The 23,900-nt window shown below is 43.1% G+C and overlaps 1 protein-coding gene across 4 annotated transcripts in view; it reads right to left on the bottom strand.

Annotated features, from left to right (window-relative positions):
• Positions 1 to 9,770, bottom strand: part of Klhl12 (kelch like family member 12) — a 36,883-nt gene extending 27,113 nt beyond the window's left edge. For 2 of the 4 annotated variants that reach the window (XM_041648447.1, XM_041648450.1), the window contains exons 1-2: positions 9,391 to 9,770; positions 5,945 to 6,201 (exon numbers count right to left, since the gene is read on the bottom strand). In XM_041648447.1, coding sequence (XP_041504381.1) covers positions 5,945 to 6,139 — 195 coding nt within the window. In that variant the 5' untranslated portion in view covers positions 6,140 to 6,201; positions 9,391 to 9,770. Of the gene's footprint in view, positions 1 to 5,944; positions 6,202 to 9,181; positions 9,215 to 9,390 lie in introns of those variants that run through there. The other 2 variants (XM_041648448.1, XM_041648449.1) reach the window with 2 other exon arrangements.
• Positions 9,771 to 23,900: the final 14,130 nt, after the last annotated feature.

The following is a 23,900-nucleotide window of genomic DNA, read 5'->3' as shown; positions in this document are numbered from 1 at the left end:
CACCCACTTTATTGTAATGAACTCACAAATAAAAGTATCATACAGACAGATTAGCCAAACATTTGCCCAGTCCCAAATTCTCTATCTCAATGAACTTCCAACATAGTTAGGATGGCCATTCTGAAGCTGTGGCACTTCCCTTAGGGTTTTATACTTTCATTATCAATTACAATTTTATTCACTTATCCACCATAAAATAGTTTAAACCAGAAAACCAATTAGCTTTATATTCTTCACAACTCACGTGCCCTGCATGTGTGGAGGCCAATGGGTTCTTTTCTTCTCCATTTATGTGGGTTCTGGGGATCAAACTCAGGAGTCACATCAGGCTCCTTACAGGCCTAGCCATCTCGAATGTACACAGACACACACACACACAGACACACACACACACACACACACACACAAAGGCCAGACTTTGTTCTCTCCTTCCATTATGTGGGTCTCAGGGATTGAAATCAGGTCCATCAGGTCTGGTGGTGGAAAGTATTTTTACCTGATGAACCATCTTGCTGGTCATGTTTTTGTTGTTGTTGGTTTTTTAAATTAATTTTGTTTTTGGAGAAGATGTCTCATAAAGCCTAGAATGGCCTAAAACTCTCCATGAAGGCAAGAATGGTGTTGAACTTACAGCTTTGTGTATGATGACACTCACTAGACCAACTAAACTACATCCCCTGTACTTGTTTGTGGTTTTTATGAGACTGGGTCTCACCATGAGGCCAGCCTTGAACTCCTGATCTTGTTTTCACCTCCTCATGCTGGCATTACAGGCATGTGCTACCACACCAGGCTAAGCTAATATTGCACAGCCATTCATTATATTCACTTCTTCTCACTTGAAATCACCCTTATATCTACATTGGTGGAAGGAATACTCATTTTCTATGATTATTGGTAATTTAAAAGAGGAAGCCAGGGGCTGGAGAGATGGCTTAGAGGTTAAGAGCAATGCCTGCTCTTCCAAAAGTTCTGAGTTCAATTCCGAGCAAACACATGGTAGCTCACAGCCATCTGTAATGAGATCTGGTGCCTTCTTCTGGCATGCACGCAGGCGGAACACTGCATATATAGCATACATTCAGACAGAATATTGTATATATAATAAATAAATATTAAAAAAAGAGGAAGTTATCATGTCTGTTTTAGAGCTCATTTGTTTAATTAACACATTATACAAATTCACTGGTGCTGGGGACGCAGCCCCGCCGCTCCTAATACTACAGAATGGCGCCCAGACGTGTGGACAACTGTATCCACTGAAAGCCTGAGAAAGCTTGGGAAAGAGTAAAGCATGTTTTCTTGATAGCAGCTATTTCTTGGGTCTGCTCTGCTTGCTAGAGGCAAGCAAGCGCTCTCATCTAAGAGAGGCTTCCTGACTCAGCTTTAGCTGCAAAACCCTGCAGCTCATTAAGAGGTCCTGCCACGAAACACTTAAAGGGTGTTGACGAAAAGCTGAACGCATGCTTTTCGGTTTTCAGCCGTAGCAGGAAAAAAGCTGCGCCGTTTAAAAATGCCAGCTTTCTGGGCCATCCTGCCAGGGCAAACTCTGACTCTTTGAGACAGGAGGTCAGCTACAGAGAGAGCATTTGAGTGTTGTAGCTTGCTTGTTGGCAGGGACCTTGAAACACTGTAGACTTGTGGCACTGAACGCGGCTCTGGCTGGTATCTCAGCCACAAGGTTGGAATGGCAGAAAGCTAAGGAATGGGCTGGATCCAGCCACCAAAGCCACGGCTTTAATCCTACCCATATTGCTCAGTAATTTAAAGGCTCATGTGGTCAGAAAAAGAGAGAGAGATACAGTCAAGAGAGATTTAATCCCAGCACTCAGGAGGCAGAGACAGGCGGATCTCTGTGAGTTCGAGACCAGCCTGGTCTACAAAGGGAGTTCCAGGACAGGCTCCAAAGCTACAGAGAAACCCTGTCTCGAAAAACCAAAAAAAAAAAAAAAGAGAAATTAAAAATTTTTTTTAAAATATTTATTTATTTATTTATTTATTATGTATACAATATTCTGTCTGTGTATATCCTTGCAGGCCAGAAAAGGGCATCAGATCTCAATACAGATGGTTGTGAGCCACCATGTGGTTGCTGGGAATTGAACTCAGGACCTTTGGAAGAGCAGGCAATGCTCTTAAGCACTGAGCCATCTCTCCAGCCCCTAAAAAAAATTTTTTTAATGATTTACAGCGTGTTAAAAATATATGCAGACTAAAAGTTGATGGAAGAAGGTCATTGGCTAATAAAGGAACTGCCTTGGCCCATTTTATTGGTTAGAAGATAGGTGGGAGGAGTAAACAGAACAGAACGCTGGGAGGAAGAGGAAGTGAGCTCAGACTCGACTGCTCTCCTCTCGGGAGCAGACACCTCAGAGAGACACCACACAACCAGCTCCCAGGCAGACGCACGCCATGAAGCTCCGACCCAGATGGACATAGGCTAGAATCTTCCCGGTAAGCGCACCTAGGGGCGCTACACAGATGATTAGAAATGGGCTAAATTAATATGTGAGAATTAGCCTAGAAGAGGCTAGATTGAAATGGGCCAAGCAGTGATTAAATGAATACAGTTTGTGTGTTGTTATTTCGGGCATAAGCTAGCCGAGCAGGCAGATGGGGTGCCAGGGACACAGCCCCGCCGCCCCTTATTACTACAAATGGCGCCCACGTGGACAACTGCTTCCACATAAAGCCTGAGACAGCTTGGGAAGTAATTCTAGAACAAAATGAAAGCATTGTGCCTGGTTTCTTGGTAGCAGCAATTTCTCGGTTCTACTCTGCTTGCTAGAGGCAAGCAAGCGCCTCATCTAAGAGAGGCTTCCTGACTCACCTTTAGCTGCAAAGCCTGCAGCTCATTAAGAGGTCCTGCCACGAAACACTTAAAGGGTGTTGACGAAAAGCTGAACGCATGCTTTTCGGTTTTCAGCCGTAGCAGGAAAAAAGCTGTGCCGTTTAAAAATGCCAGCTTTCTGGGCTGTCCTGCCAGGGCAAACTCTGACTATTTGAGGCAGGAGGGCTGGCTACCGAGAGAGGACTTGAGTGTTGTCTGTTGTAGCTCACTTGCTGGCAGGGACCTTGAAATGCCATACAGTTGTGGCAGTAACAGTTTCCGCCATGAGGCTGGAAAGCTAAGGAATGGACTGGATCTAGCTGGCAAAGCCACACCTTTAGCCCTACTGAGATTGCTTGGTAAATCAAAGACTCATGTGGTCATAAAAAGAGAGATATACAGTAAAGAGAGATTCAAAGACAAAGAAAATTTTTAAATGGTTTACAGTGTGTTAAAAATATATGCAGACTAAAAATTAAAATTCTTAAAGTAAAAAACAAAAAAAAAACAAAAGGAAGAGAGTTGTTGTGTGTGGTAGCACACGCCTTTAATCCCAGTGCCTAGAAGGCAGAGACAAACAGTTCTCTGTGAGTTCAAGGTGTCTTAGCATGGGAGGCAGAGACAGGCGGATCTCTGAGAGTTCGAAGACAGCCTGGTCTACAGAGTTACTTCAGGTCAAAGATACAGAGAACCTATCTCAAAAAGCAAAAAGTTAAAAGTAAAAATAAACAAAATAGAGGTTAAAATAAAACAAACAAAGATGGAAAATACACAGAGAATCTTGATACTGTATGCTATTATGCTGTCTTTGAATTGTTTGAATGCTGAGGAAGGAGCAAGAGCTGCTAAAAGATATTTATTTATAAATGCTGCTAAACTAATCCAACATAGATATTTTGATGCCTTGACTTTGAAATTTGGATCTAAGGACATGATGCTTTGGAAAGGAGTTTCTTATTTTGTTTTCACAGAGGATGAGACGCTGTTCATTTCTTCTATTCCGATTTGGTATGATGGACCACGCCCTCCTGAAGGGTTGGTGTGAACGCCTTCAAAAAAATTGCTTCGCTCAACTGCCAACTGAGATGAAACTAGCACACAGGTTATACCATGAAAGACCTAATTAACGACACCCCCATTCAGCAGGAAGCAGTTTGGAGAGAAAAAACTGCGCCCATGTTCCCAAATATGGTTTATAAACGTTCTTTTACATTTAAAGGGGGATATGATATAGGTATGAATAATTTGCATTAGTATAGATTTTGCTTTATTGATAGAGATTTACGGTCAATTCTGTTATATGTATATGTATTTCTGATATTGATTAAGGTGTTGTGATTGTGTAGTTCATTATTAAAATGTAATGTATAATTAGGAAATATAGGTTGTTGATGGATAATCATAAATAATAGTCAAGTTTGTAGTCATGTTAGTTAAGATTTTCTAGATGTGCGTAGATATATTTTAGATAGGCATTCTTCATATTTTTCAAAGATTATAGAATATGGCGTTTTAAATGTTTTAATAACTTAGGACTTTTCATGACAATGAGACACTCTGCTCCTGGCAGCACCAATCTACTTCAAGAGGAAGATGGGCATCGAAGAGGCTCGTTATGGAGTTTGATAGCCATTTGGGCAAGAAACTGCTCTTGCCTGGACTATTGCATAAACTGGACACAGAGAACCCGCAGAGAGAGGACTACTGAACTTGCCTAAGGTGAGATGATCTTTCGGGGTTTCTGATTCATGAAAGAGTCTGCGAGACATTCTGCAGGACACAACAGATAGTGACTGAACTGACTTTGAATTTTCCTGCTTTATGGAAATATCTGCTGGATACCATGGGCCTGAAGGCTGAAGATGGATGCCCCAACGGTACAGAGGAACTTTGGGTGACTGTCCAGGCAGCGAGATGTCTCTGTCATTTCTAGAGTTTTAAAAGTTGCTTTTTTCTTGTTTGCTTAGGTAGTATTGTATCTTTCTGGAGTCTTTGATGGAGTTAAGAATAGTTAGTTATAGTTATAGTTTTCCTTAGTTATGATAAAGATTATTGTACCTTTTACTTGATAACTGTTTTGTTATATGTAATTTTGCTATGTTAAAGTTAAAGCCTTTTTTTTGTTTAAACAGAAAAAGGGGAAGTGATGTGGGAGTGTCATATATCAATCTGTTGATTTCATTGGTTAAGTAATAAACAAATTGCTTGGGCTCATAGCTTAGAACATAGGTGGGTAGAGTAAACAGAACAGAATGCTGGGAGGAAGAGGAAGTGAGGTAAAACGCCCCAGACAGAGACGCTATGCTCCTCTCTCCCAGGCTGATGCACGCGATGAAGCTCCGACCTAGGATGGACGTAGGCTAGAATCTTCCCGGTAAGACCGGAGCTACACAGTTTATTAGAGATGGGTTGATCGGGATATCAGAATTAGCCAGTAGGGCTAGAGCTAATGGGCCAAGCAGTGTTTAAATGAATACAGTTTGTGTGTTGTTATTTCGGGGCATAAGCTAGCAGGTGGCCGGGGTGCTGGGGACGCAGCCCCGCCACTCGTATTACTACACACTGGTTTATCAAACTAATTTTGTTTTTTTATTGCTGAGTGTTTTTGAGATGGGCATTATTCTATAGCTCACACTGGCCTCAAATTTATGGTGATCCTTCTGCTTCCCAAGTGTTGGCATTATAAATGTGACACAATTTCTGGTTTCAAAGTTTTATTTTTTGTTTTTGTTTTTCTTCAAGACAGGGTTTCTATGTAGCTTTGAAGCCCATCCTGGAACTATCTTTGTAGACCAGGCTGGTCTTGAATTCACATGGATCCGCCTGGCTCTACATCCAGTGCTGGAATTAAAGGTGTGCGCCATCACCGCCTGGCTTCTGGTTTCAAATCTATATTTTTATTGAAAGCTTGTTAGGAAGTTCTAACAGAGCAGGACTCCTACACTCTTGATGGTCTTCTGGTGGGACACACCTTCAACTGAACAGCCCCTTCAGAAGCCACCCAACAAAGAGTAATGAAAGAAAGGGACACTGACCTAGCTGGCCAGACAGATCAGTCTCATCACCACCACATGCTAGTGTGCTCTATGACATAAGAGAATGACTTGCACTTACCTCACTAGTGAACATGGCACAGAAATAGTCACTGCAAGCAGCCAGCACAATCCGATGGGCAGGGAAGTCTTTCTGCTCCACCCTCAGTGTCACATCACAAAGGGTGCTGCTCTTCCTGAGGGAGTTCATTGAGTTGAGGATGGACTTGGCGTGAGTGTTTGTCATTATGTCTTTAGGGGCCATAATGCCGCCCATCAAGCACTATGAAGGAAGAACAGAGGGATCCTTGGACAATACAGCTACATGAAAGATCATATCTGAAGAAACGAGAAAATGAACATACGCTGAGCTTTACAAATTAAGGAACTAAAAGGGCTTCCTTCAACACAAACAGCCATGTACAGAGCATTCCTGACCCTGGCTCCACTACCACAATCTCTCTAACTTCAGCAAGGTACCTCTTCTGCCTCTGAATTCTACTAGTCTACATCTTTGGATTCAACCTAGCAAGGAGCAAAATATTCAAAAAGTATTGATTTTGAAGATGCACAGACTTTTTATTACTTTCCCTAAATAATAACACTGTCTTATTCAGGGTTATCACTGTTGTGATAAAAATAAAACAAAAAGCAAAAAACAAAAAACATAATCAGAAAGGAAATCGGGAGCTGGGTGTGGTGGCAGATGCCTTTAAATCCTTGCATTCAGGAGGGAACTCTGAATTCAAGGCTAGCCTCATCTAGAGAGAGAGTTCCAGGACAGCCAGAGTTACCCAGGGAAAGCCTGGCTCAAAAAACAAACAGTGGCTGGAGAGATGGGTTGGTGGTTAAGAGCACTGGCTGTTCTTCCAGAGAACCCAGGTTCAATTCCCAGCACCAACATGGCAGCTCACAACTGTCTATAATCCCGGTTCCAGGGGATCCGACATTCACACACAAACAAATGTGCACATAAATACATAAAAATGTTTAAAAGAATAAAGAAACACAAACAAAAAATAATGTGGGGAGGTATGGGTTTATTTGGCTTACATATCCTACATCACAGTTCCCTGAGGGAAGCAGAGGTAGGAATTCAAACCAGGTGGGAACTGATACTCCAGGAGGTAGGAACTAATCCAGAGACCCATGGAGGGATGGCTTACTGGCTTGTTCCTGATGACTGTCTCAATTTACTTTTTTCCTTCCTTTCTTTTTTTCTTTTTGGTTTCTAGAGACAGGTTTCTCTGTGTACCCTGGTTATCCTAGAACCCGCTCTGTAGATCACGCTGGCCTTGAGGGCACAGAGATTTGCCTGACTCTGCCTCTCAAGTACCAGGATTAAAGGAGTGCACTATTTCTTTGGTTTTTTTTTTTTTTTTTGGAGACAGGGTTTCTCTGAATAGCTTTGGTGTTTGTCTTGGAACTAGCTCTTGTAAACCAGGCTGGCCTCGACTCAGAGATCCGAGTGCCTCTGCCTCCCGAGTGCCACCTGGCTCAGCCTACTTTCTTAATAGAACACAGGACCGCCAACCCAGGGGTGGCACGGTGAGCTAAGACCTCCCCCATCAATCACTAATAATTAAGAAAATGCCCTACCAGCTTGACTGCACACTGAGCTTCTACAGGCATTTTTTAAACTAAGGTTCCCTCCTCTCAGGTGACCACAGCGTGTGTCACACTGACATAAAACCAGCCAGCACAAAACAACAATTTTACTGTTTTCAGTATGGTAAGTAATCCAGAACTGCCTTGATGTAGGATGTGCACAGTCTATGCAAATGCTATGCATGTCCTTCCTCATGACTTCAGAGCCAGGTGTGGTGCTATATATATCCCCTGTCATCCAAGCACTCGGAAGACAGAGGGAGATCACTGCAAGCTGGAGGCCTAGTCTACACAATGAGTTCCTAGCCAGACAGGGCTCCGTGTCAACAAGCCAAACCAAAGACCAGCACACTCAGATTTTGGTATCTGGGGATTCCTGGAACCAATTCCCTATGGGTATCAGAGAATAACCAGAATTGCAGTGTTCGCTTGTATGCATCCGTTGAATAGTTATGTACTTGAAAGGCAACAAGAAGAATATTTTCCTGAGTGGACAGACTTTAGTCACACTATTTTCCTCCTCAGAACACCTTCTGGGGAATGCGATGGAAGTGGTTATGAGAACAAACTTTTACTTGGGATGCAAAACTTCCTGAAATGGACCAAGAAAAGAAAGAAACTCTTCTTCCAAAGTTCACATTCAGAATTTCTGAAAAGTAAAATTGAGGTTTGAAGTTCTCACCTTTTGTTTAGTTACATCAAAAGCACTCTCGACCCTCCCTCCAACAACTCAGCAACAATGTATTTTACAAAATAGGGGATGATTCTAGAAAGTAAATGGTTTTTACTCTTAAAACCTTTCCTTAAGTCGACATAGTTCCAATTGTGAGCTGCAAGAAACTCTGGGGATTTGCTGACTTCTCAGAAGTATCTGAAGATTATGAAATTTTCCTGGTGTCTTGCTACAGGACTCAGCTTGTGGCTGGGAGCTTAAGGTTGGTGTCAAAAGTGACAGTAACCTCAGGATAGCAACCTCTCTCCCAGCACAGGAACGGGCATTCTAGAACTGCTAATATCTGAAAAGAGGGGTTCCATTCTGAACGGGAGACGGGCACCACATTCTAGAATTCTAAAATTTAAAGAAAAAAAATAATGGAGTTCTCCCCCTGCTAATGCCAAGCTTGCCTTCATCAAGTATTAGAGCGACCTAGGTAGGCAAGTGGTTAGATATTCGGTAATCACGGAAAACTCCATCTGTATCTTGGTGGCTGTGTCTCCTGGTTAGGTAGGGACTTAACGCGTGCCAGAACCAAGGAAATCAATCAAACTGCACTAAGCCTTCCCATGGTCAGCATACACCTCTGTGGTGGAGCATCCGTGAAACTCTATTTGGGATATTCCCAGTGTATCAGAAACCAAAGCAGCAGAGTACTTAACAAATCGCCAACATGCACGTTAAAGAAGGATCTGCATCCTCATTACAATGTGTTGCGGTTTGATTTTTTTCAAGATCACTTGGCGGGGGGGGGGGGGCGGGGGGCGGGGGAGGTGCCCTACAAGGGGAAATGAGATCCATTATAATTTGGGAGGGAAGGAATGTCATCTCACATCCATGCACGGATATACCAAGCACCTCATTAGTCCTCTGAAAAAACTTCTTTAAAACGGACAACGCAGACCCCAATGCGTTGCTCGCACCTATCTTCCGAGAAAGCCCACTCTAAGCTCGGGAGTGTGTAGCTCTGCTTTGTTAAATAAACTTCTCCTTAACTGTTTCTCGGCGGAATTCTTTCCTTCCAGGTGAAACCTTCTCCCGGGGCAGACAGGGGCTGCTCCAGAGAAGCTGAGACCGCAAGCGCTAACCCCGCGGCGCCGCACCGCGTCTCCGCCGAACTCGGGGGGCACCCGGGCTGGGGAAAGGCCGCGCCCCAGGCCGAGGGCAGAAGGGGAAGGCAAGGTGTCATGGCCGCACCCACTCACCTGGGCTCTGTGGCCGCCCGAGCCGATGGGCTGGACACGGGGCTCACAGGCGGCTGAGCAGCCGGAGCGCCACAGTCGCCGCCCGGACCAGCCGCTGCGGAGCAGTCTCTGTGGTACTCCAGGCTCCGGGCTCAGCAGCCGCGCGACGTGATGACGTCACACCGCGGGCGGGGCGGCCCTCTCCCAGGTTACGTCACGGTAGGGAGGCTGAGTCGAGAGGCCCCGCTCACCTGAGGGAGTCAAAAAACAGAGAAGAAATTAATGGAAGGGTGGACGGAGTGGGTAGGGCCGCGCGGGAGCGTGGGCCGGAGGCGAAGGTTCCGAGGGTGGCCGTCCCCACGCGGTACGGCAGGCGGTTGCGTAGGCTGCGTCCCCCTCACACTCAGCAGTCCCACGCAACTTCCAGATTCTCCAGGTCAGTTGAGAATAATCAGGCTGCCTGTCGCCGTGGAGATGACCACACGCCTCTGGGTCCTAAATGCGCCTGTCACCGTGAGGTGGTTACTTCTTCACTCCTAGTCAAGGGGAAGGAACTTGTGGATTGACTAAACTACCAGAAATTGGACACAGTGAGGGAAATTGCAAAGGACACCCAAGTCATCTCTACTGCCCTGACTGGCCACCATGTCCTTCATTAGTGCTGAATTTTTAGGAATTTTTCTTTTCTTGCCTTGTGGCTGAGAAGGGAAAGATATTTCTTGGTTTATCTTGTATGAATGACCAATTGGATTATCCTGCCTTTCTCTGTACAACATTTGGTTCTGTTTGTTTTTCGAGATAGGGTTTCTCTGTGTAGCCCTGGCTGTCCTGGCACTCGCTCTGTAGACCAGGCTTCAAACTCACAGAGATCCTCCTGCCTCTGCCTCCCGAGTGCTGGGATTAAAAGTGTGTGCCACCAAGCCCTGCTAACACTTGGTTCTTAAGGATAATAAAGTGTAGTTCAAGTGGGCAGCTTTTTAGTTTTAACATAGTTTCCTTCGTGTCGTATCTTCCTGATCCCAAATTGTCCTTGAAGTTTAAATGTGGTAGATGGAGACCTGATAGAAATTCTATTGAGGGCTCTATGGATTTGTCACAATAATTAATATAGATATATTTTAGCCTGGCAGTGGTGCCACACACCTTTAATCCCAGCACTTGGAAGGCAGAGGCAGGCAGATCTCTGTGAGTTCGAGGCCAGCCTGGTCTACAGAGTGCCAGGACAGGCTCAAAATCTACAAGAGAAGCCCTGTCTCGAAAAAACAAATATATATGTATTGATTTTTAAAATTTATTATGTATACATTGTTCTGCCTGAATATATTGCCTGCTTGCCAAAAGAGGGCACCAGATCTCATTCCAGATGGTTATAAGCTACAACGTGGCTGCTGGAAATTGAACTCAGGACCTCTGTAAAAGCACTTAACCTCTGAGCCATCTCTCCTGGCCTACAGAGTAACTTCCAGGACTGCAGGACTGGCTCTATAGCTACTGAGAACCCCTGTCTTGGAAAACAAAAAAAACAAAACAAAGCAAAACAAACAAAGAAAAAACCCACAAAAGTCTTCAGTGGAAGAAAAAAAACAAGCAAAAAAGTAATTTTCCCTTAGTAAAATCTTTGCCCTTTTTCTTTCCTCTAGGCACATGCTTTTCTGACAAGCAGAAAAATGCAGAGTTATTCAGGAATTGTTTGAGAGCTGAGCATCACACATGTAAACCCATACTCGGAAACTAAAGCAGAAGAGAGCACATTCGAGGGCTGCCTGGCCTGTATGGGAACTCTGTCCTAAAAACAGTAACAACAAAAGCTGGAAATGTAGCTAGCATGTGAGCGGCCAGAATGGATGGAGGTAGCAGGGTGAAGAGTGTCTTTGGGTCTTAACCGTTTATGATAATCTGAATTTCTAAGGCTTCCGGTGCAATGCAGGGCCTTGTTCTGTGTCTGTGGGGGAAAAGGGCCCCGGTGAAAACTGCAGAGTCTGGAGTTAAAAGGATTAAGAGCCAAGACGGCAGAGTCTAGAGCATTCAGGGAAATGAGTAACAGGGCTTGTAGCTGGGATGATGCATCCAAGCTAAATATATAACAGGAAGGACAAGGCTCTAGGCCAGAGACGAGAAGCCATCTAGTCCCCCGAAGCCCTTGAGGAACAGATGTGAGACACGACTGTCCTTTCATGTGCTCTCTGCCAAGGCTGCTAATTGTAATAGACTAAAATGTAAGTAAAGATGGCTGCCAACCATAGTTCCTACCTAGGAGACTACTCAGACCACCCCATACACAAGGACCTCAGTAGGAGGTAAACTTGAAAGAGTACAGCTGCTTTGGGGGCTGTGATAGAGCTAACTCTCTGCCGTGGAACAGCTACGCATTGGTTGTGCAAATGTGGGAACAAGGAGAACATAGTCTAAGTAAGCAGCCAGCCAGACATCTTCAAGGTTGGGTCCGACCAGCTAATAGCATAAGTCAGAGACAGACCCCTAAAGGAGGGGTGCAGCTAGAGACTAGATGACATCATCTCTGGTTGGGTCTGGGTGAGAGAGGGGCGTGCACAGAGTATGAGGGCCCTCTACTGGCTAGGTCGGTAATAGCCCATAGAATAGCTAAAGGTTTTTTTGTTTTGTTTTGTATTTTGTTTCTTCCTCTCTTAGAAACCTCTCTCCGTCTTGGGAGTTTCTCTACCTTTTTCTTAGGTTCTCATTTTTACACTTTTATACAATAATTCTTTATAAAGCCTTCTTCTTTTGCATACGCCCACATGAGTCCACACCATCAGCCTCCATTTGCCTTAGACAACAAGAACACTGTCCCAGGTTGATCTCTGGTGACCATAAGTGTCCAACATCTTAGGTCACTGGGTCATGAAATTGGTCAGCGAAAGGTTCCATCATTCTAGAAAACCTGCATCATTTCTGAGGTTCTGTTTTTTTCTTAACTGAAAATGAACAGGCTGGGGTGTAGCTCAGGAGAGGGAGCACACATAGGACCCTGGATTTAACCCCTAGCATTGGCATAAACTGGTCATGGTGGCTCATGCCTGTAATTCCAGCACCTAGGAGGTAGAAACAGAAAGATGAGAAGTTCAAAGTCATCCTCAAGTTCAAGACCAGCCTAGACTACATGAGACCCTGCCTTTGAAAATAAAATGGAAGGCCAGGCACCTTTAATTCCAGCACTCAGGAGGCAGAGACAGGTGGATCTCTGTGAATTCAAGGCCAACCTGGTCTACAGAGCAAATTCCAGGACAGACTCAAAAACTACACAGAGAAACTCTGTCTCAAAAAAAAAAACAAAATAAAAAATAAAAGTAAAAAATAAAATGGATAGTGTGCTATTTGCTTTTTTCATGGCAAAATGCTTGACAAAAGTAGTTGCTAGAAGGATTTCTTTTAGCACCCAGTTTTAGGGTGCTCTGTCATGGCGAGGTAGGTTTGGAAGCAGGAATGTGGAGTAGCTGATCTGTTACATCAGTATCAGGAAGCAGAGAGAGAGATAAAGGCAAGGTTCACCTGCTTTCTCCTTTTTATTCAGTCCTAGGTTCCAGCCCATGGGATGCTGCTTCCCATAGTCAAGGTGGGTCTTCACACCTCAGTTAAACTCTCTAGAAAAACACTCTTGACCAGACAGCCTAGAGGTTTGTTTCCTATGTGATTATAAATCCCGTGAAATTGACAGGGTTGTCACAGATGACCTATAGAGCAGATTTTTTTAAATATTTATTTATTTATTATGTATACAGTATTCTGTCTGTGTGTATGCCAGAAGAGGGCACCAGATCTCATTACAGATGGTTGTGAGCCACCATGTGGTTGCTGGGAATTGAACTCAGGACCTTTGGAAGAGCAAGCAATGCCCTTAACTGCTGAGCCATCTCTCCAGCCCGAGCAGATTTTTTTTTTTAAACTAACCTATAGTTTGTGTCTCCTTTTCTATTTACTTGCAGGAAAGGGATAGAGTCTGATTCTTAGTGCATACTCTTGGCCTGTAAAATGATAATTTGTTCTATTGTCATTGCCGGACTCCCGGCAGGATTTCTCTGTGTAGCCCTGTCTGTCCTGAGAGTCACTCTGTAGAGCAGACTGGTCTTGAACTCATAGGAATCCATCTGCCTCTGCTTGCAGAGATCTAGGATTAAAGGTTTGCACACCAAGCACAACCCCCATCCAATGTCATCGTTCCCTTCTATGGTGCCTACCATGTAACAAGTAATAGAGATCCAGGGATTACGAGGATGAGTAGGAAATACATAATTGGAGGAAGAAGGCCATAGTTTCTTGCTATCAGAAATTCTTATAAAAACAAAGGAAGATACTCTAGTTAGAAAAGGAATTTTTAAGTGATCTGAGTTGTTTTTTTTTTTTTTTTTTTTTAAGACAGACTGTGCTGTGCGAGTTGGTAAGTACTGAGTGGACAGGTTAGCTAGGGAAGCCAAATAATGACTTTTGATTGTCAGACCTTGGTGCCTAGTCTCAGGCATGAGTCAGTGCCATGTTTGCCATGCTCAAGCCTGTTAGAGAGCCCTTCAAGATGACAACAAAATACCATAAAAGCTTAAAGCCAAGTTGTAGGAGGTCTGAGTACATTATGCAAGGTTTATGGGGGATGAACTTAAGGTTGATATTTGCTTGATGATTAATATTTATAAATTCATAAGGTTATAATGATCCATTCATGGTAATAAAATGTGGCTTAAAATATTTGTCTAATTAAAAGTATGTCTAATCATTTATGCCTTTCAAACTTCGTTAGGCATTAACCATTGGGAGAAAGTGAGTCATAACAAAAACAGTCCAGTTTCCCCATGAACTGTATCTATGGTTTAAAGTTTATTTTGATGCTAGAAGAGTTTCAATTCAAAAATGTATTTTTTAAGTTCAAAATCTTTTTTTTCTTCTGGTTTTTCAAGACAAGGTTTTTCTGTGTAGCCCTGGCTGTCCTGGAACTCACTATGTCAACCAGGATGTCCTGGAACTCATTCTGTAGACCAGGCTGGCCATGAACTCATGTAGATCCACTTGCCTCTGCCTCCCAAGTGCTGGGATTGAAGATATATGCCACCATCACCCAATTAAGGCTCAAAATCTTAACAGACATAAAATGATAAAACCTAATCTCATATTTTTGGTTGTGAGCCTAGCCTTTAATGGCTGAGCCATCTTTCCAGCCCTAAAATCCTAATCTTATGAACTAATATTTTTTTTTTTTTTGGTTTTTCGAGACAGGGTTTCTCTGTGGTTTTGGAGCCTGTCCTGGAACTAGCTCTTGTAGACCAGGCTGGTCTCGAACTCACAGAGATCCGCCTGCCTCTGCCTCCCGAGTGCTGGGATTAAAGGCGTGCGCCACCACCGCCTGGCCATGAACTAATAATTTATTGTAAACTTTTACCACAAAGATAATCAAGACATAAAAGTTAATGATTAGTTACATTATAAATGACCTGATATGTTCAATGTACTTAGAATGTATTTGTAGTCATGTTAAGCATAAATGTAACTTATTTATTTATTTTTTATTGATATTTATTGAGCTCTACATTTTTCTCTACTCCCCTCCCTTCAGCCCTCCCCCAAGGTCCCCATGCTCTCAATTTACTCAGGAGATCTTGTCTTTTTCTACTTTCTACTTCCCATGTAGATTAGATCTATGTAAGTCTCTCTTAGTGTCCACATTGTTGTCTAAATTCTCTGGGATTGTGGTTTGTAGGCTGGCTTTCTTTGCTTTATGTTTAAAAATCACCTATGAGTAAGTACATGTGATAATTATCTTTCTGTGTCTGAGTTACCTCACTCAAAATAATGCTTTCTAGTTCCATCCATTTTCCTGCAAAATTCAAGCTGTCGCTATTTTTTTCTGCTGTGTAGTACTCCATGTGTAAATGTACCACATTTTCCTTATCCATTCTTCGGTCAAGGGGCATTTAGGTTGTTTCCATGTTCTAGCTATGACAAACAACGCTGCTATGAACATAGCTGAGCACGTGTGCTTGTGGCACGATTAAGCATCCTTTGGATATATACCCAAAAGTGGTATTGCTGGGTCTTGAGGAACGTTGTTTCCTAATTTTCTGAGAAATTGCCACACTGACATCCAAAGGGGCCCTTTTCTCTCTGTGGGCTCATGGGAAAATTAGCCGAAATACTTCTTATTGGGCTAATTGCAATAGTTCTTCAGGACTGGACTATGACACAAACGTTTACTAGCTTTGCTGTGTCTAAAAATAATAATAGGTTTATAAGAAATGACCCAATTTCCTGACTAAGCATACAAATCACAGTTGGCGCTCATAAGTGATAAATACAAAGGACGAACAATCCCTGGTTTCGTCGCAGGCTCCAGGGGTCCTCTTGTGCTCCTAGGTTAATCATCAGGCCCTGCTTAATTGATTGTTACACAGTGCCTTCTCCTTCATGAAATTAAGGATTCCAAAGTCAAAGAAACCAGCAAATGAAGTGATGAAGGTAAGCCCATCTTGGCTGACTCCACTTCTTATCTACTTAGACGTTTTTCAGCCCTCCACACTCCAACAGTCATGACTGCCTCGGCAGCACATGGGATTGTCTGTGATCCTAACCACGGTCCAGCTGTATTAACCAAAATAATTAATGTTTGAACAAACTAAACATAAACTAACTGACAAAGGTATGAATCAGAATTAATGGGCATGTTATGTGTGAAATGACTGCTATGTCTCACCAGATGTTGCGAGTTTACTCTGGCCCTCATCTAAGCTTGATGTAATTGTGGTCTGTGTGGTCTTTTGCCTTTAGAAATGCTATGCCCCTTGCCGGGTGGTAGTAGCACACACCTTTAACTCCAGCCCTTGGGAGGCAGAAGCAGGCAAATCTCCGAGTTGGTCAAAAAAACAAAGCAAAACAAAACAAAAAGATGTTTGGGGGCTGGTGAGATGGCTCAGTGGTTAAGAGCACTTGTTGCTCTTCCAGAGAACCCTGGTTTGATTCCCAGCACCCACATCACAGCTCACAACTATCTGTAATGCCAGTTTCAAGGGATCGGACACCCTCACACAGACATACATGCAGGCAAAACACCAATGAAAATAAAATAAATGATTAAAAAAATACTGTACCCCCGAAGTAAAGCACCAAGAGACTTTCTGAGGCTTTAGCTCACTCTTGGTCACTGACCAAAAATAAAGAACTAGTGTGGCCTTATATGCATGGCGGTCTGTAACTTTCTCCCCTGTACTTTATCACTGTGTGGCTCTTACACTGTGTTCCCCTCCCGTGCTATACGTACGTGGGTAGCACAAACCCTTGACTCTGTGGAAGGAACCACCTCTGGGTGAGACATGAAAGAACTACTAGTTCCGAGATAGCACTTAGATCCCTCCCACACAGGAATTTCTCCAGCTAACACAGAAGGCTGCAATTTCCAGGAAAGAAGAGATAAGAAATGGGAAACAAACTTGAAGAAGGAGCAAGCATTCCAGAGGCGGTGGGGGAACTACCCTTTGCCTCGTAAGCTACATTTGCCTTTGGTATTTAGGGCAACTCAACCTGCAAATATTTGAAGAAATGCTTTGATATTCATAAACTAGTTTTAATTGTTTTGTATGTAGTAAACTACAAGTCTCAGGTAATGAAACAAACTATAACAAATGTACAACCTACTTTAACTGGAATTGAAAAGGAAATAAGAAATTATGAAACACACACACACCCATATGAATCCCTGTCCAAAAAACCCAAAAGTTTTAGAGACTGGATGCAAAAAGAGATATGGGAGCTGGGGAGATTCCTTGATGGGAAAGAACTGAGTTTGGATTCTTAGAGAAAAAAAAAAGTTGGGTGTGGTCATACTTGGGAATAATCTCAGAGCTGTAGGTGGAGGGAGAAAGGAGGATTACTGGGGCTTGCTGGCCAGCCAGCGTTGCCAGAAAAATGGTGAGCTCCAGGTTCAGTGAGAAACCTTGTTTCCAGGGAATAGGGTAGAGGGTGATGGGCTAGGACACTGGTTGTTATAACTTAAAGATGTTACAGGTTTGTGGAAAGTAAGCCAGATAAATTGCTCTTCTGATAAATTTTATTAGAATTAGCATCATGGCTGCCAGGCGGTGGTGGTGCACACCTTTAATCCCAGCATTTGGGAGGTAGAGGCAGGCAGATCTCCATGAGTTCGAGGCTAGCCTGGTCTACAAGAGCTAGTGCCAGGACAGACTCCAAAGCTACACAGAGAAACCCTATCTTGAAAAAAAAAAAAAGTTTAGCATCATGGCTATAGGCCATGCTGAGGCCTTCAAAGAGAGCAGGCCATTAAAAGAGCTTCATTAGCAGAAACAGTCATCATGGACAGCATTCCTGGGGTCTTAAAGAGAAATAAATAGCCTTCTATTCTTTTCAGTTTTGGGATAGTAGGAGAGTTACAGCACCACACCATAGGAGCTCAATGGGGCCCTGAAGGAGAGACAGACCCTTCAGTTCCGGGGGACAAAAGGGTTTCTTGCTCTCATAAGTTCCTGAAGTCAACAGGGATAGGGATGTGGGGATGTTGGTAGCAAGGCACCTAGCCTACATGGTAGATGTCACAAGGCAATGATAAAAGTCAATACAATTCAAGGTTGTTTTGAGTCTGGGCAGTAGTAGGGTCTGCAGCTGCGGGCAGGGGGTGGGAAGTGGGGGTAGGGATACTGGAAACTGTGAGAGCTGCAAGGTCGCAGCAAACTTACCAACTCTAGAGAGGGAGAGACTGGGGTGGGAGGTGGGAAGTGTGGCGTGATTTAGGCAGGCGAGCAACAGCTATGATCTCCTCTCCTCCTCCAGCCTCCACACACCGTGACTGTGATGGACTCAGCCTCTGAAATGGTAAGCAAGCCCCCAGCTAAATAATTGAGAGTTGCTTTGGCCCATCCAAGCAGGGGTGGAGCATGCCTTTATCCCAGCACTGGGGTGGAAACAGGTGGATCTCTGAATTCAAGGCCAGCCTGATCTACAGTCAGTTCCAGAAAAGCCAGGGCTACACAGAGAAACCGTCTTGGGGGAAAAAAATGAAAGAAAAAAAAAAAAAGAAAATTGCCTTGGTCATGGTGCTGTCTCTTTACAGTGACTAAGACACACCCCACTAAGTAAATATTTTTTAAAAAGCTAGAAGTTGTATGAAACTAAAGATGGATTCTGAGGAATCTAGCTTCTCTGCTGCCGTCTGTCCTTGCCTTTCGGCTGTATCATTCCTTCACTCTTCACTAGTAACCCATAGAGAACAAAATTCCATCGGTGTTGAAAGGATTGTGTGGTTTCTTTGAAGAGGGGGAAATGCCTCTGCTAGTATCTAAATTCCTGGGGCAAAAAAATTTGATTATGAGGTTTCCTGAGTCATATCATCACTCTGGGGGTTTGCTGATGAGTTTCTGATTACCCTGTTGACCTATAAAGTAGTATTCCCTGGGCCTGGAGAGATGGCCTGGTGGTCAAGTACACTTACTGCTCTTGCAGAGACTGTTTCAGTTCTCAGAACCTACATGGTAGCTACAGCTGCCTGTAACTCCAGTTCCAAGAGATCTGAAGTTGTCCTCTGACCCCCACAGGCTCCTGCACACACACAGATGCACATATATACATACTGGTAAGGCACTCATAACTTACCATAACAAATCTAGAAAGTATGCTTAATAGGACATTCTGACTTGTATTAAAATTTTCCATTTGTAAAGGAATCTTCCTCCCAAGGACAAGCTCTACTGATTGGCTGCTATGTTGCTTGTACGTGCTTGCCAGGCACTGTGTTGGGTGAAGGTCAGAGGTAGGAAAGAACTGACTCCCACAAGTTGTCTTCTGACCTCCACACCTGTGCCGTGGCAACCCTCACCCCTAATCTTTAAAAAGTTAGAAGAGACAAACTTAAGTTTTGGGGACTCTAACTTCTTAGCTCTATTTTCATCTTTCTTTTACTCTTTTTTCTCCAGTAATCCATAAACTGTCTTGAAGTCAAGTTTTCTCCTGCCATCTGGCTGGATCATGGCACTGAACTCAAGTCATCAGGCCTGACAAGCACCAACACCTACTGAGTCATTTCTCTGGCTTTGATTAGCTCCTAAAAATGGAGAGATACTAGTCTATGTCTGCAAAACAAGCATCAGCTTTTGTCGTGTATGCATTTCTACTTGGTTTATACTGAGTGCTGTGATTTGATGTAATTGTATTGATTTGATGTAATTGTATCTTGAGTTCTTTTAGTTGGTATTTGTAGAAACCGTTGACTTTTAAATAATTATTTATGTACACTGGAACTTCTGGAGCTGGAGTTACAGACAGTGGTGAGCAGCCATGTGGGCCCTGGGAATTGAACCCAGGTCCTCTGGAAAAGCAGGCACTGCTCTTAACCACTGAGCCATCTCTCCCGTCCCTCACACTCATTTTTTTTTTTTTTTTTGGTTTTTCGAGACAGGGTTTCTCTGTGGTTTTGGAGCCTGTCCTGGAACTAGCTCTTGTAGACCAGGCTGGTCTCGAACTCACAGAGATCCGCCTGCCTCTGCCTCCCGAGTGCTGGGATTAAAGACGTGCGCCACCACCGCCCGGCCACCTCACACTCATTTTTAAATGGCTTAACTTCATCTGTGTGAGTTGGCCAGAGGTCATTCCTCAGGGGGCACTTACCTTGTTTTCTTTTCTTTTCTTTTTTTTTTTTTTGGTTTTTCGAGACAGGGTTTCTCTGTGGCTTTGGAGCCTGTCCTGGAACTAGCTCTGTAGACCCAGCTGGTCTCGAACTCACAGAGATCCGCCTGCCTCTGCCTCCCTAGTGCTGGGATTAAAGGCGTGCGCCACCATCGCCCGGCTAACTTACCTTGTTTTCTGAGACGGGATCTCACTGAGACCTAGGGTGCCCATCTGGACTAAGGTAACTGGATGGTGAGCCTCAGGGATCCACCCGTCTCCTGGTCCCTGCACTGGGGTTACTTCTGCAGCTCCATGTCCTACTTTTTATATGGATATTTAGGCTCAAACCAGATCCTCCTGGACTTCACCAATTAAGGTACCTTCCAAGCCCCTGCTTCATCTTTCAAGTTTTAACATAAAGGCTAGCTCATACTATCTCTTGGTATTTGTTATATGGCATGCTCACGTGACAAAGTACCCTCACCCCAAAAAGATTTGATTCAAATTGACTTAAAAATATTTTTTTAAATAATATTTATTTATTTATTATGTATACAATATTCTGTCTGTGTGTATGCCTGCAGGCCAGAAGAGGGTCCCATTACAGATGGTTGTGAGCCACCATGTGGTTGCTGGGAATTGAACTCAGGACCTTTGGAAGAGCAGGCAATGCTCTTAACCTCTGAGCCATCTCTCCAGCCCCCTGACTTAAAAATATTTAAGGACTCATGTATACCTAGTCCAAATTCTCTCAGTTTGTAATGTGATAGGGATTTTAGTGCAGAATCTCCAACTGACAGCTCTTCTGAGCTTGGCCACCTGTCTCAATGTGTCAAGAGTTGGGTAACACTGAGGGTCGAAGAGGAAATTTCAATAGAGCAACGTTGGGAGGGACAAATGAAGGGGTCCAGTGGCCCCCAAGTCCACTGCGAGGTACTGATGTTTTAAATTTGAATAGAGAAAAAGAAAAAATGGCACAAAGGTCAAGAGCTATACATGAGACAGTCTTAGTTGAGGTATGGTCTTGATCATTGTCCGAGTTCTCCTTCTGTGGGGCCCTAAGAAGTCCTCTGCTTGAGGAGACAAGCTGGTTCTCGAAGATGTTCTCTGTCCCAGGATGCAGCTGCATCTTCGTAGATAATTGCCCTCATATGGGGGACGGTTTATCCTGGGAAGCTTTGCTGTCCCCCACCTCCCTCTGCTTCCTGACCACAGACACATGCTTTCATGTTTTCATTAAAATTAGCAACTCAGCGGATTAATGTACTTATATATTAATGGCATCACATCTGAACAGGATTAGATGTTATCTGAACACCTCCTTCAGAAGGACAGAAACATCTTCCTGCTACAGAAATGTTCCTGAGAAAAGAGAATACAGAATGAGACAGATGCCACACTTTAATGCTACTTCGTTCTGCTTTGTGAACCCAAATGAGAAGTCAGTGCTTTTTAGCAAGGTCGGTTTCTGAGTGCCTGTTATCTAAGATTTAAATCTTCAACAAATTAAACTAAATTTGTTGATTTCTGATCTACCTACCTCTGAACTCCCAAGTGCTGGAATTACAAACAGCATGCTTACAGGAAACCACGCCCAGTTTATGTGGTACTGGGAATTGACCCTAGGATTTCATCCATGCTAGGCAGGCACTCTCCCACCTGAACAAACCCCATTCATGTTGACATCTTTTGCCTGTACTGAAGATCTAGATTGTTATGAAAATAAAGTAACTTTGTTAAGAAAAAACAAAACACGTTTTAAAAAATGAGTGTAGCAGTACATGCCTGTAATCCCAAATAAATACACAGCAAGTTTGAGGTCAGCCTGGGTTACAGGAGACCCCAACAAAACAAGAACACTTTTGGAGAAGAAAGGTTTTTAAAGCTGTGAACTACTTCTGTCCTAAAGAAAAGAATTTCCCCCATAGATGGAAAAGGTGAGGACAAAACTAGAAAGTCAAAGTAGACTATAAAACATTTGTGAAAGATAAAACTTATGATCCCAGCACACAGGAGGCAGAGACAGGCATATCTCTGTGAGTTCAAAGCCAGCCTGGTCCACATAGGGTTTTAGGCTTGAGTTACAGTGAGACGAATTTAAAAAAAAAGGAAAAATCCCTGCTGGTACACACCTGTAATCCCAGCTACTCTTGAGGCTGCTGCAGAATTAATGGGGCAACCTGTTCAATTTAGTGACACCCTATCTCAAAATAAAGAGTAAAAAACAATTTTTTAAGTCAAAATTAAAAACAATGATAAAGAAGTTCAGAGTTCCACAACCAGATTGGCAGGAAGCAGAAATAGAGACACTGGGCCTGGCTTGAGCTTCTGAAGCCTCAACTCCCATGCCACCCCCCCCCCACCTCCATTTCCTCCAACAAGGTCACACCTCCTAATCCCTGTCAAGTAGCACCATTCTCTAAGGATCAAGCATCTAAATATGTGAGCCTATGGGGCCATTCCTATTCAAACCAACACAAAAGTAAAGCCCAACATTCTACTTACACTAAATAGGTATCTTTCCATTTAAAAACTGAATTGAAGAACAAGAAGTCTGTTTTGTCCCTCTCCCCATGGAGCATTCAATACCTGATGATTAAATTTTATCCAAGTATTTCCTAGATAAGGATAAAAATAGATCTCAATCTAAATTCACATGTTTTCTGATTGGGTGGAAGTCTTCCCTTGTCAGAAAAGCTATCATCAAAGCAGTATGAAAAAAATATATTACAAAGAATTATTTAATTATTTATGGTGCTGGAGAGACAGCTCAGTGTTTAAAAGTGCTTGTTGCTCACTGGCTGCATCACAAATGCATTCAACTTCAGCTTCAACCTCAAAAAAGAATAATTTTTAAAAATTGGTACTGGGAGCTGGGTGGTGGTGGCACATGCCTTTAATCCTAGCACTCAGGAGGCAGAGGCAGGCCTGGTTTACAGAGAGAGTTCCAGGACAGTCAGGGATATACAGAGAAACCATATCTCAACAAAACAAAACAAAACAAATTGGGACTTGGGGCTGGAGAGATAACTCAGCGGTTCAGAGCACTTGCTGTCCTTGCAGAGGGCTTAAGTCAGGTTCCCAGCACCCATGTGCTGGTTTTCACACATATGTAACTCCAGCTCCAGGGGATTTGACTCCCTCTCCTGGCCTCCCTAGAGACTACATGTACATGGTGCACACACAGGTAGATAAACACTCATACACATAAAATAAAATCTTTTTTTTAATTATTTATTTATTATGTATACAATATTCTTTCTGTGTGTATGCCTGAAGGCCAGAAGAGGGCACCAGACCTCATTTCAGATGGTTGTGAGCCACCATGTGGTTGCTGGGAATTGAACTCAGGACCTTTGGAAGAGCAGGCAACGCTCTTAATCACTGAGCCATCTCTCCAGCCCCCATAAAATAAAATCTTAAAAAATAAATTCTCAAGGTTCCTATAGTCTAGTTAGCAAGAATTTAAAAGCTTGTGTTGGAAAATAGATGAGCAAGTATATTAGAGCCCCATTTTCTTTTCTGATTGTAGAATGTCATGTTCACAGAACCTATAGACTCCTGTCTATACTGGTTTCCTGTCTGTATCTTTGTCACTAATATTTAGCATATGAGGAAAGAACAATTTTGTTGGGAAAAAATTAAAAATACTAAAATTAAAAACTACATTGTCTGATTTCTGTAATGTGATTATTTATTTGCTTCCTGCAACCAGAATCTGATGTTAATACCAACAGGACGAATTATTAGTCATAATCATCTGTGCATTAAAGACCAATGTTTCCTAAAATTAGAACTGGCTACTTCTCATGAAGCTCTGGTTATATAATCCAACTGGCCATTTGAAAAACTAAAATAATAATAAATTATTTCAAATACTACAAATAGCAAATAAAGCATTTCACAGAATATAAATGACAGAT

Source organism: Microtus oregoni, unplaced genomic scaffold, assembly GCF_018167655.1.
Source record: "Microtus oregoni isolate MIOR12 unplaced genomic scaffold, Mior012 000003F_ref0000135, whole genome shotgun sequence".
In the NCBI taxonomy this organism is placed as follows: domain Eukaryota; kingdom Metazoa; phylum Chordata; class Mammalia; order Rodentia; family Cricetidae; genus Microtus; species Microtus oregoni.
This window is presented reverse-complemented; position numbering and strand designations above follow the sequence as displayed.